This window comes from Gymnodraco acuticeps, unplaced genomic scaffold, assembly GCF_902827175.1.
Source record: "Gymnodraco acuticeps unplaced genomic scaffold, fGymAcu1.1, whole genome shotgun sequence".
Taxonomy (NCBI): Eukaryota; Metazoa; Chordata; class Actinopteri; order Perciformes; family Bathydraconidae; genus Gymnodraco; species Gymnodraco acuticeps.
Window position 1 is genome coordinate 98,081 of NW_022990790.1, and position 13,928 is coordinate 112,008.

General features: G+C 43.4%; 2 protein-coding genes across 2 annotated transcripts in view; both read right to left on the reverse strand.

Moving 5' to 3' along the window:
* Window positions 1-6,150: 6,150 nt before the first annotated feature.
* LOC117557060 (lipocalin-like) lies at window positions 6,151-7,582 on the reverse strand. Its single transcript, XM_034232742.1, has 6 exons — window positions 7,422-7,582; window positions 7,067-7,206; window positions 6,862-6,941; window positions 6,657-6,770; window positions 6,476-6,577; window positions 6,151-6,390 (listed from the first exon to the last, which is right to left on the reverse strand). Exons 1-6 carry the CDS (start codon window positions 7,512-7,514, stop codon window positions 6,371-6,373), a joined length of 549 nt encoding a protein of 182 aa, XP_034088633.1. The 5' UTR covers window positions 7,515-7,582; the 3' UTR covers window positions 6,151-6,370.
* Window positions 6,151-13,928, reverse strand: part of LOC117557063 (lipocalin-like) — a 106,919-nt gene continuing 99,141 nt past the window's right edge. The window contains exon 7 of the transcript XR_004570653.1: window positions 6,151-6,308. The gene's annotated coding sequence lies outside the window, so the exon portion shown is untranslated. The remainder of the gene's footprint in view (window positions 6,309-13,928) is intronic.

Genomic DNA, 13,928 nt, shown 5'->3' on the forward strand with positions numbered 1-13,928 from the left:
AGCCCACTGTAAAACACCCACTGCATTACGTTTCAACATTACATATTAATAAAAAGTGTGTTGACTCAATTTATATAATTGTTTGTGTTTATGTGTGCTTGGTTACATGAACAAGAGGCATTCATTACCATAACAACGTTTTCTACGGACAATATAAGACAAACACTTTAGCAGTATGTTGTTGTCCAAACCCCTTAAACCGAGACCAAGTCAAGACCAAAGAGCCCTCTACAGTCTGTGCCCTGACTACAGAAGTGAGACCCACACTGCATGACACAGATATGACAAATATATAACATTAAAAACAGAGACACTCAAAATGATCTGTCATATCCACAATCCCAGAAAAACATGCTGGTCACATACAGTTGTTAATCTTAAGTAAAAGTACTATTATAAAACGGACAAGTCAAATCAAGCAATCTGATTGGTTCTTAGCCGTGATATACTGAGCGTATACCACGGGTAGAATTGTAAATTACTTTTCACAACAAGTCAGTATCCCTCCGCGTCTGAGAAAAACAGTATACCGTTGGTCTGAAAAGCAAACGGCAAGAAAGCAGCGGAGAAGTAACGGGCAGAAACCCTCCTCTTTACGCAGCGGTCCAGACATAGACATCAAACGGCAAAACATATTCAGTGTGCAGTTCCTTTGGCATTAGGGCAGGGATATCTTGATTTGACTTGTCAGTTTTATAAATATATTTACATTTCTTCCGTTACGAAACAAACTTACAAAGCATAAGATGGAAACATTTAAGATTAACTTCGACCTCCGGGGGGGGTCTTACTATGGAGGAGTGAATTGAGGAATACCTATCTCCAGAAGAAAAAAAAACACCTAAACGACGACATGCAGAGCTACGTGAAGAGCAGGTAGACCAACTGGAAAAGTAGCACCATTCAAAAGCTTTCTGATACGGGTCTTGAAACAAAGTAGAGAAATTATGAGCGGTGCGAAAGCTCTCTCCAGAGCTACTGGAAGCCAAATCTCGGGGACCGGAGAAAGTGGAGCAATATTCTCGCCACGCCAAGCAACAGCCAGAACAACCTCAACCTATACAAGTAACCTCGTAAGCCATTCTACTGATGCTGGACAGTTTTTCAGTGGGTGCACAATAAACGGCAACATACAAATGAATGTAAATAAATAGCCAAATAATGGATCAACGCTCTCTGTCTAATATGTTCGCGAGCTGTTAATGTTGTTGCATAGCAACCACCTCGCACTATGTTTCGTGCAGAAGGCAACGGAGGGACTATTTTATTTTGAACATCATTATTTACTAATAAAAACTATTTAAATTAGAGTGTGTATTTTCTTTCATATTGCCACACTTGGTAACCGTTTTATAAAAGCAATAGCTCACTTCAGGCCGTGGTATATGCTCATTATATCACAGGGGGCGTGGTTCGGCCCGACACGAAGTGGAGGGTCGACAACTCCCTTAGCTGTGATATAATCAGTGCTTGAATTGGAATGAAAAAGGTGCCAGTACTCTAAAATCAGCAACTTTTTCAAGTCAATTTTATATATACAGCCCACAAACAAGAATTTGGCTACTATAATGCTGGTGGGTTTGTCTCTTTACTACTGTATATTTTAGAAAGGTTCACTGTACTTAACATTTTTTATGATAGGCAGCGGATATGCCTAAAGCTCAGTAAGGTCAATATTAACTGAAAATATAGCAATCAAAGTCTAGATCTTCTGCTGAAGACACATGAAGCAGAGACCTTTCAGGTGAGAGCCCCTCTGGTGGTGTTCAACATTAATGACAAGGAAACAAAGCTCTGGTCAGAAGCATTTTTTCTAAAAAGCTTTAACAAAATTAAGTATTTCTGTACATTTTGAATGCAATCTAACTTTCCAACTCAGAAAACGAAAAACGAAAAAGTGCCAAAAGTCTTCTCACATGGCTGAGCTGCTTTGCAATATACTTCACCACTGAAGAATACAAATATGTATAAAGTAAACTATGATGCAATCTAACTTTCCAACTCAGAAAAATGATAAAGAGCATGAACAAAGAACATGTAAAAACAAATGCAAAATTTGCACAATCTAAAATGAGAAACTGTAACTGCAAGTAACAAAGTCTGAGCCATGGTAAAGAGTTACATTGAACACCAAGCTGATCAGATAACTCCCTGGTTGGTCTGAAGTCCTTCTATCTCCAGGATCTGTACAAATCGGCACATTATGCCAAAAGTCTTCTCACTGGGTGAGCTGCTTTGCAATATACTTCACATTGTTAGAAAAGGCTCCAGAAGGCCTTGGGGACATCAGTATCAGGGGCTGGAGCTGGACAGGCTCTTTCATCAGCACTTCTCCTTCCCTTTGCCAGCCAGGACCTCACATACTGTTCCGGATTGAACAGTCCTAGTGATGGTCCATTACATTTAATGAAAACCAGGCTGGACAGTCGGCTGACAGAGAGAGCATTCCTTTTTGCAGTAAGGATATCGTTCATGCAGCTGAATGCCCGCTCACACTCACTAGTGGAGACAGCGATGGTTCGGACTGCTTTCAGTAGAGGCTCCATGGCAGCAGGTGTACGGGATGCCCTGGTTTCCTTGTATTCGCGAAAGCCCTGAACAGTGTCTCTCTTCTGTCCACTTTCAGCACTTCGCACAAACGTAGCACCTCTACGTCCCCATACTGTACGTCTAACTCCTCTTCAGGCCAACTTCCAGGATGGATAACTTTCATGTCCTGGATTAGCTGATTGTCCCGGGCCTCCCGGCCATGTAATGGGATTTCTCTTGTGCTGACATGAGAGGAGGTTGTGGAAGTCATTCTGTGTCTCAGATTCTCTACCATACTGCGGAAAAACTGACCTGCATGAATCTGTACAAGCCTGCCATTCTCACGCAGGGCAACACCCTTGAAGGACTTCTCAGCTAGAGCTGTATGAACTGTAGTCATGTGTGGGCCAGGCATGGTGACCATGGATTCAAAAACTCGTATTTCTCGAGTTAAGAGCCTATCTGCTGTAGGCAGTGTCATCTCTCTTTTTTGGAGTTGCCGAGAGAGGTCGCTGAGCTCTGTGAGCGCATCGTACATCAGTCCCAGATTGCTGACAAACGTTGCAGATGTGAGCACATCATCCAGGCCCTTGTACTTTGCTCTGTCTCTGGAATCCCTGCTCGTGTCGTTTGCAGCATTTGTGAAGTGATCATGAAGCACTCGGTAGTTTTCCCAGACTGCTCTGACGCTCCTTTCACTTGAAGCCACCCAGCGGATGGACAAAACACGCCCTATCACCAGGAGACGCTGTCCGACTGCTTGCGCACACTGCGCTAACTGCCTCTGATTTTTGGGGGAGGCATGGAACAAGGAATAGAGTTTGTCAAAAAAGATCTGGAAATGATTGAGCCCTGAGACCTCCTTGACCACATCCCCAACTGCCAGCTCTAGACGATGATTGGAGCAGTGCCACACAAACAGGCTTGGGAATTTACTACACAACTGGGTAGCAACGCCTGTTCTCTTCCCTAGCATGACTGAAGCCCCATCACATGCAAAAGAAACGAAACACTGACCTAAAAAGTCCTCGTTAAAATCTCTTCCAAGACACTCCATTAACGCCTTTGTAATGTCATCAGCCGTTGTTCCATCCAACTCGATCAGCTCCCAAAAAAACGTTTCGGGCTCAGCATCAGCTAATGCTGAGCGTAGACACACAACAAGCACCGTTTTACCACTAATAGTGGTAGATTCATCGACCAAAACACAGAGTTTTCTTTGGTTTTCTGTAATGTCTTTTGCCATTTTTTTCTTCAGCTCATGAGCTATGTGGTCGATGATTTCGCCACAGGTTTTATTGGAGTGCAAAACCCTGCCCACGTTCAGCCCATTCAGTTTATGTACATTCAAATCAATTGGCATGTCTGTGAATGGCCGGCTATGTTTGCCAATTTTATATGCCGTTCGAAAAACTCTGATAGTGGTGTCTAATTCAGATGTATGCATAGACTGCACTTGATGTTGAATAGTTTCACGTGAAGCAGATGTAAGGATGTCAGCAGCTTTTACATGGGCTTGTGATTCTTTATGTTCTTTGATTTTTTTTTCCCAGGCTAGCTTGTTGTTTGCCCTTGTCAACACCGAAATGAGACACTGCACACTCACCCCATTCGGTTGACAGTTTCAGTCCTTGTCCAGTGTGTATTCCCAAAGATTTGACATCTCTGCATATCCGACATCCTAGCTTCTTATCTTTAAGAAGGAGCCATGCATTGGTCTTGCAAAAATATTGCACCTGGTCCGTTGTCCAGCAGTCAGGTGCATCGCTTTGCCAGGTGTTGGTGGTGGCAGTTGCGCCAGCAGCAGCTAACGTTAGAGGCTCTGGAGGAGGCGGCGGAGCTAGTGCTAATGCTAATGCACTAGAACTTGGAGCAGGAGGATCAACCAAAGAAAGCTCCCCATCAGACACAATTTCCAACACAGGCACAGCATTCTCTGTATTTGAAGTTTCTTCCGGCGACAACCGCTGTCTTTTTGCACTTTTATTAATCCACGCTAACATTTTAGAAATGCTAATTTGTGACGTGACTTGCTTTCCTTCTCTCGGGGGCGTGCCTGCTCTGTTCTATCACTCTACATAGCCACCCACTGGGTGGGAGTTGCACTGCATAAACACAACACACGTGCATCTAGGTATGTAAATTGTAAAGCATTAAAACATGGTTTTACTAACAGTTTTCAGTATGTTGTTACTTCGGCATTATTATTATTATTATTTTGAAACGTGTATTACTATTAAATCACGGTCAAATAGGTTAATTTTGACATAGTCGTTTCCACCACAGTATTTACATGGAGAAGATAAGCCCCGCCCCCTCTCCAGCACGTTCTGGTTGAACGACAGGAGTAAACAGCTGACAGCCGCTGTGAAACTCCAGCGGTTAGAGCGATGAGAATGTCCGTTCGGCACCTCATGACGCATCTACTGAGTACCGGGCGGCTGTATATATATATATGGATGTATAATAAGAACGGCGGGAGAGTGTTGAGTACTGGCACGGTGCATGAGTACCGGAGTACCGCCAGCATGCCGGTACTGAGCAAGAAGTGCCGGTACTCCATGGGTCAGAACCAGAAGTGCCGGTACTTTATTTATTAAAAGACAGCAGCTTCATAAGAGGCCAACCAGAGTGACAGGGTGTGTCACTTTGCTGAAGGATATTTGGGATAGGATAGTCTCTAAATACTTTCCAAGGGGTACAAATGCTGCTGCCGGAGTACTGACTGGAAGTATTGCTGATATCATGTATAGTAGGCTATACCATATCCTCTTAAAATACTCTGTCCAATAATATCAGTCTCAGGAAGAAAGTTTTTTTTTAACGCTTATTAAAAATAGCAGAAAAACATGCATTCTTACTCATGAGGGGACCTTGACAGAGGATTATTGGGAAAGTACACAGTAAGTACTTCATAGTACTTGTGGGGGTAGTTTCACTAGTACTGAGTCCAACAGGATCAATCTCATGAAGAACTAATGGAAACAAAAAATGATTCCCTCATCAAACTTAGCAGAAGTGGCTTGATTTTGTTCTCAGCAGGGGACTTTGACAAAGTATTTCTCAATAAATACACAGTAAAAGTACTTCAATGTATTGTTAGGCTAACTAATACAAAGTCAACCATTATCAATTTCATTAAGAAGTAATGGTACAATTTTTTATCATTCATCAAAGATAGCAGAAAAACATGCATTAAGTACTAAGGAGGGGACTTTGACAGAGGATTACTCACAAAGTTCACAGTAAAAGTACTTTATTTTGGTAGAAGTCAAACTAGTACCGAGTCCAGTGTCAGTTGTATTACAATTGAAGATTGCTCTTTCCTGGTTTGATTCATAAAGTCCTATGCAGAGCTTTATTATATGTGATTACTTGCAAAGAGGCCCACAATAGAACTTTGTTTGTGTATTTAGCTAATCTAGTATTACATTAACCCTTTAATCTGTCTGTAGGGCTGTTTGAAATAAAACCTAGCCCCTGTGTAATTCCTGGAGATCTAATTGTATGCCTGTTAATCATGTGTGTAATGTAATTTGCTAAATTGATTTGACATTCATGATTCTAAAGATTTGAAACGTTGCCGTTTCTAGAAAGAATTTTAACACTGAAACAAAAACAAAAATGTCTGGCTTTAAGTTTATTTCAACAAACACTCAGACAACAAACAGCATTCACAGTCTCTTGCAATAATTCCCTCTGTTCACTATCAGCTGTTCTGTTGTGTCGCTCTGATGCCACAGTTTAGGTGCAGAGTGTGGGGGGGGGGGGAATGAGCCCTGAACGAGTGTCAGGATTGCTCTTTAGTATGAGTGAGGGGGGGGGAGTCAGCAGGGGGTCCTCAGACTGCGGGACACTCAGCTGTAACAACACAGGATGAGGACAATGAGTATAAGTGAGGAAACGTTAAATGAGTTTTTATGAAAGTGCTGTTTTTCTGCATTACCGTTCTGTGGCAGGATGATGGCGTTGTCGGGCAGGACTCCAGCTTCCAGAGCGAGCTGGGTGAACTTCTGCTGCACCACCTCACTGAACTCAGTAGTGCGGCCTGCAAACACACAGAGTTAATTTCACCTTCACCAAATCACACAGCTATTCCATCACACTGTGTGTCTCTCTTCACTCACTGTAGACTGTGATGAAGGCCTCAGACACTTCCTCCTTCGTCTTGATGGTGTGCACCAGGGCGTAGTCGTCGTACACAACTTCAACAAAGGTCATGACGTTGTCGTTGTTCCTAACTGATGAGAGCAGAAATAGAGAGGTCAGGCTGTTGAATCGCTACGTCGTGTGTGTGTGTGTGTGTGTGTGTGTGTGTCATGCTCTACTCACGCTGGCTGTGGAAGGTGAAGCGACCGGGAGTCTCTGTTTTCCGAACGATGCGAGTTGCTCTGTAGCAGGAACCGTCGTCTCTAAAAGATTGAAGAAGAGGTTTGTTTTAGAGTTGTTGATTTGATGATCAATCATATTATATAATACGGACATTTCAGAGAATCCTTATATTGATTTAAAGTATGATTGCATAGAGATCACTCACTTCAAGCTGGCATAATTGAGATCCATGTCCCCTCCTTCAGTCGGCACAAATACAGCTGTCAAAGTCTTCATTCCTGCCATGCTGTTCACAAACCACTGAGCGTTGCTGGTTATTGCGACAGTGTACCACTTGCCTGACATCTAAAAGAAAAACAGAAGGGGTCAATAAAGACTTATAAACTCAAATCTATCAATGCAAAGTAGGTGAGAGGTTATCTGAACAGCAGCACATTGAATCATTTCATTTAAACTCTTAAAACCTCATGCAATAAACATGTTACACAACCACAGTTACTGCAGGAATAACCAGCTTTATTTGTTTGTGTAATATCAGCAGAATCTAATCCGTCTCTTACCTTCTGCAGGTCGAAGTCTGCGGCCGGTGTGATGTCAGCGCAGACGGTCAGCGCACACATCAGGGCGACCAGCATCATCAGTGTGTTCCTCATGGCTGCTCCTTTGTGTTCTGGGCTTCAGCAGTAAGAAGAATTCAGGAATGTAAGGTAAAAGAGTAGGGGTGCAGGCTCCTTATATCCTGCAGAGTCCTGTTCCCTCCTCCTCCTGTCTCCTCCCCCTGCTAGCCTTTTACTGGTGGCCGGCCCATAGGGGCGCCGCCCCACCTCTTCCCACATACAAAAAAAAAAATTAAAACAAATATTTAATTAAAAAAAAAATATTTACATTTTTTTTTTTTTAAATATTTTTATTTTTAATGAACAAGGTAAATATCATACAATTGGTATCAGTAAAATGTATAATCTATAATAAAATCTCGTTTAAAATTGTGTTACGATGTCTAAAGTTACTGATAAGTCACATGTTTCCTGCCTGGCCTTGCCCGTGGCATTAGTTTATCATGCGCCGTGCAAGGAGCCCCCGAGCCAAACAGCAGCAACCAGCACGTTGCAAAAGTCTCAATAGTAAACTGTGCCGCCGAAACATAATTTCAGCCAATCAGCGCCGTCAAATATTTTGGTCACGTGGGCGCTCACATTGGCGCCCACGTTGCTTACGTGCGTTGACGTGAGTTGTTTTTTAGACTCTTGAGTGACCAAGGTGACGCAGTAGTTGGATGAGAATGGCTTTGTGTGCAGGTGGAGTCGCCGGACCTCGGTCCCCGCCCAATTCCGTTCAAGAGCTACTCTCCAATCCTTTCGAAAGGAGAAGTTTGGGAGATAAACTGTTGCTTAAAGACCTTGGACCGGACCAACCCGATTTGTGTATATCGCAGCAAACTCGTGAAAAAGACAAAACGTATCAACGAGGCTTCTCACGTAGCTGGTACACCAGAAAGGCATGGCTAGCTGGATGCAAACAGGTAAATGCTGTCTTTTTTTCCCCATGCTTGCTCTTCAAACAGCCGGGGACAGATACGATCTGTTCAGAAACTAGACAAAAGTTAAACAAGTACAAACCACAGACTGTCTGTGTCATGGAGAATACAGTCGCTGGTTTATTTATGTCTGTAGGCCGTTGTTGTGAGTGTGGACGGTCGGAGCATATATAACGTTAGCTTAGCCAAGCTCCATTTAGAAAACACGCATTTTAAAAGGGTTTTTCGCCTGCCGTCTGTCTGCAGACTTGTCAAAGCATTAATTCATGGTTTTTACTAACCGGTATCAGTATGTTGTTAATTCGGCATCATTTTGAAACGTGTATTACAATTAAATCACGGTCAAATATGTTCATCTTGTTGTAGTTGTAGCCCCCTTGCCAGCGATTCTCTCTCTAGTTTAGCATACTCAGCCCGACTCAGCCTGGTTGTTCCTGGCCCTAGAACCACGATGTTATGGGGCCAGAAAAACTGTGAATTAGGACCCACTAGCCGGTACTAGGCCAAGTGGAAACGCAACCAAAAACTGGCCCCGCTCGGCACTGTCTGTGTCATGGCGAATACAGTCGCTGGTTTATTTATGTCTGTAGGCCGTTGTTATGAGTGTGGAGTGAGCATATACAACGTTAGCTTAGCCTGGTCGACCCAATCTCCATTCAGAAAACAAGCATTCTAAAAGGTTTTTCGCCTGCCGTCTGTCTGCAGACTTGTCAAAGCATTAATTCATGGTTTTTACTAACCGGTATCAGTATGTTGTTACGTCGGCATCATTTAGAAACGTGTATTACAATTTAATCACGGTAAAATATGTTCATTTTGTTGTAGTTGTAGCTCCCGAGCGCGTCTTGTTTGAATGATGCGAGTAAACATAGCTGGCAACTGCGGTGAAACTCGAGCGACTAGAGCAGGGGTGGCCAACCCGCGGCTCGCGAGCCGCATGCGGCTCGAGAGCCAGTTTCATGCGGCTCTTCAATTCATATCGAATTTTATATGTGTGAGTGTGGGGGAGAGACACGGACTCCTGACAGTTAGACCTGATATTTAATAGGTCTGTTAAGTATTGAATGCTGATAATTCTGACGTAATTTGACCGGTCAAAGTTGTTTGGGCACGGATAAAATCACTCCGTTACTTTCGTCCCGGCTCTCCCTACGTGTGTATGTGTGGTGTCAGGTGTCAGTATGAGAGGATGACAGCGCCGCCGTCTAATTTTGATCAGGAGCGAAGCGGAGGGGTCTAGATCTGCATGAAGGGTGTTATTTTCCCATTATCCCGCTTATTACATGGCCACATTCTCAACAAAGTAACGATATGACTCCCAATATTAATTGAAATGCTTTTATAGATTTAGAAAATGTTTTTATTGATTTAAAAAAATAGTACGCTATTATTTATTTAAAATGACATGCATCCGCTAAGAGAAATAGTCCGTTGTTACTGTTTGAATGTAGCAACGGCAGGAACTGCTTGACAGCGGTCTGTCTGTTCTGGATTAACAACGTGTCACGTGTTCTGAATTGACCAATCAGAATCGAGTAATAAACACTATCTGACCATGAATTGAGTTTGATCCTAAAATGGCAGGGAAGAAATGCACAGCTAAGCGAAAATATGAAGACGAACATAGGACGTTTTTAGTAGAGTGGGAGAGTTCATATTTTTTTATCGAACGCAATTGCAAGCCATTTTGCCTTATATGCCAGACAGCATTAACCCATTTCAAGGCTTCAAATCTTCAGCGCCATTTCACCTCACTCCATGCTAACATCGACCATGACTTCCCAAAAGGTACGGAACTTCGCAAGCAGAAGATAAACACCTTGAAAAGTCAGGCAGAAAAGCAGACACAGTTTTTCAAAAAAATAACGAAGCACTCGGAGACCGTAACACTTGCATCTTATCAAGTTGCTTGGAACATAGCACAAGCTAAAAAGCCGTACAATGAAGGGGAGTTTGTTCAAAAATGCCTCAGTGACGTGGTTGAAATCTTGTCTCCAGAAAACAAAAAACTGAAACAAGCGGTATCAGACGTCCAACTGTCCCGCCACACTGTTGAACGCAGAATATCGGACATTAGCACCGCCATTGAAGCGCAGTTACACTCTGATCTTCAAACATGTGAGTTTTTCAGTGTGGCATTGGATGAGTCTTGTGACATACAAGACAAGCCTCAGTTGGCAATATTTGCACGATCAGTCTCAAAGGATTGTGTTATAAAAGAAGAACTCCTTGATATTGTGCCATTAAAAGACAGAACCCGTGGCATCGATGTAAAAGAAACAATGATAAATGTGTTTGTGAAAGCAAATGTGCCCAAGCAGAAACTAACTGCAATAGCCACGGATGGAGCGCCATCAATGGTCGGATCTGTGAACGGGCTTGTGGGGCTGTGCAAAGCTGACAACACATTTCCCGAATTTTGGAATTTCCACTGCATCATTCACCGGGAGCAACTTGTGTCCAAATCACTGAATTTAGACAACGTCATGAAGCCTGTGATGGAAATCGTAAACTACATCCGCACGCATGCTCTTAACCACAGGCAATTTAAGAATCTCATCGCTGAACTCGACCAAGGGCTTCCAGGAGACCTGCCGCTGCACTGCACTGTGAGGTGGCTTTCTAAAGGCAAAGTGCTGTCTTGCTTCTTTGAGCTGTTGGATGCTGTGAAACTGTTCATGGAACAGAAGGACAAGGATTATCCGGAGCTCTCAGACCCCAAGTGGATTATGGATCTGGCCTTTTTGGTCGACATGCTGTGTCATCTGGACAGACTGAACCTGGATCTGCAGGGAAAGTTAAAAATGCTGCCTGACTTAGTGCAAAGTGTATTTGCGTTTGTTAACAAACTGAAACTGTTTAAGACACATCTTCAAAAGGGAGAATTAGCGCATTTTCCCCCTCTGCTAAAAGCAAGCGCACAAGCCACCGGTGCCACCCGGAAAAAGCAAACAGCCCGTTATGCAATATTGATTGAAACCCTGCAGGAAAACTTTGCGACCCGGTTCCATGATCTACATGTGAAAAGGCCACAGATTACGTTCCTCGTTGATCCTTTTAATGCTGAGACGGACTGTTTGAAAGCCCCGCTAGTCAAGGACGAGGCGATGGCCGAGTTGGAGATGATCGAACTTTCAGAGGATGACCGACTGAAACCTGTTCTGAGGGAAGGGACCCTTGAGTTCTGGAAAACTGTGCCGATCGAAAAATACCCAAATGTCAAACGGGCTGCGCTCAAGCTACTTTCAATGTTTGGGTCAACATACGTCTGTGAGTCTGTGTTTTCTACCCTGAAACATGTGAAATCCAAGCATCGATCTGTTCTGACTGACACACATGTGAGAGAATTGCTTCGAGTGGCCACAACGGAATACAAGCCAGATTTGAGGAGGATTGTTCAAAGCAAGGAATGTCAGAAGTCTCACTAATTTAAAGTAAGATAACAAACCTTTTCAATTTTGTTTACTGAGAGTTTGTGTGTGAGTGCACACAATGTTCATTGTTATGTTGTTATGTTAACTGGCCTCTGAATACTGGTAGGAGAGGTTTAATTCAATTTCTGTCAATATTATGGTGTGTGCCATTTACAATAAATCTGTCTGAGCAGAGCTGTGTGTGTGTGTGTGTGTCTCTCTGTGTGTGTGTGTGTGTGTGTGTGTCTCTGTGTGTGTGTGTGTGTGTGTGTGTGTGTGTGTGTGTGTGTGTGTGGCCTAGCATTACTATACTTGTGGGGACCTAAATCTGTTGACACAGTCACGTGTGGGGACTCGCCTCCCTTATGGGGACAAATTGGAGGTCCCCATGAGGGGAATCATTAATTTTAGGGTGAAGACTTGGTTAGGTTTAGGATTAGGGTTAGTGTAAGGTTAAGGGTTAGGCATGTGTTGGTTATGGTTAGGGTTAGGATAAGTCTCCAGGAAATGCATGTAAGTCAATGTAATGTCCCCTGAAGTGATGTATACTGTGTGTGTGTGTGTGTGTGTGTGTGTGTGTGTGTGAAGTTTTATATTTTCATTTTATCTGTGAGAGAGAGAAGGGAGGAAGAAAGTGAAGGAGCACAGAGAAAGGCTGAGAACAAAAGAGAGAATGAGGGAGGGGGGGGGTGCACGTGCATCTGTGACTGTGTTTGATGTGGCTCTTTGCAGTAACATAGTCAAAATGTTGGCTCTTAACCTCTGACTGGTTGGCCACCCCTGGACTAGAGCAATGCGATAGGAGCGTTTAGAGCGAAGCGAATATTCACATCGCGTCCGGTCTGAACGCAGCATTAAAGCGAGCTCTGCGCTGCACTGGAAACGCGCCATTACATCACCAGAAGTCCTAATTTAAGGGGTAATTTCTCCCAAAAAGAAAATTGTTTACTCACTATATCAACAGCCCCACCAAAAATATTTTCCACCAGCCGCCACTTCTTACAAAAACGTTTTGGCATGCAAATCACTGCCGTTACACAACTGGTGGATGGAAACACTCGTTCATGCTTATCAACAGCTGTTTGGTGAGAGTGCAGTGGCGGCTGGTGGAACATATTTTTGGTGGGGCTTTTGATATAGTGAGTAAAACATTTTTTTAGTCGCTCGAGTTTCACCGCGGCTGCCAGCTGTGTTTACTCGCATCATTCAAACAAGACGCGCTGGCTCGGGAGCTACAACTACAACAAAATGAACATATTTTACCGTGATTAAATTGTAATACACATTTCTAAATGATGCCGACGTAACAACATACTGATACCGGTTAGTAAAAACCATGACTTAATGCTTTGACAAGTCTGCAGACAGACGGCAGGTGAAAAACCTTTTAGAATGCTTGTTTTCTGAATGGAGCTTGGCTAAGCTAACGTTATATATGTTCCGACCGTCCACACTCACAACAACGGCCTATACAGACATAAATAAACCAGCGACTGTATTCTCCATGACACAGACAGTCTGTGGTTTGTACTTGTTTAACTTTTGTCTAGTTTCTGAACAGATCGTATCTGTGCCCGGCAAGCATGGGAAACAAAAGATAGCATTTACCTGTTTGCATCGTTTGCATCCAGCTAGCCTCGTTGATACGTTTTGTCTTTTTCACGAGCTTGCTGTGATATATACAAATCGGGTTGGTCCGGTCCAAGGTCTTTAAGTATCAATTTATCTCCCAAACTTCTCCTTTGGAAAGGATTGGAGAGTAGCTCTTGCACGGAATTGGGTGCGGACCGAGGTCCGGCGACTCCACCTGCACACCATTCTAAATACTGCGTCACCTTGGTCACTCACTTGTCTAAAAAACAACTCACGTCACGTAAGCAACGTGGGCGCCAACGTGAGCGCCCTCGTGACCAAAATATTTGACGGCGCTGATTGGCTGAAATTATGTTTCGGCGGCACAGTTTACTATTGAGACTTTTGCAACGTGCTGGTTGCTGCTGTTTGTCTCGGGGGCTCCTTGCACGGCGCATGATAAACTAATGCCACGGGCAAGGCCAGGCAGGAAACATGTGACTTATCAGTAACTTTAGACATCGTAACACAATTTTAAACGAGAT

Coding starts and splice junctions, on each gene's coding strand:
- LOC117557060 (XM_034232742.1), bottom strand. CDS start 7,514: ATGAGGAACACACTGATGATGCTGGTCGCCCTGATGTGTGCGCTGACC. Junction 6,942..7,066: donor CTCAATTATGCCAGCTTGAA/GTGAGTGATCTC, acceptor TCAATCTTTTAG/AGACGACGGTTCCTGCTACA. Junction 6,771..6,861: donor CTTCACCTTCCACAGCCAGC/GTGAGTAGAGCA, acceptor TGCTCTCATCAG/TTAGGAACAACGACAACGTC.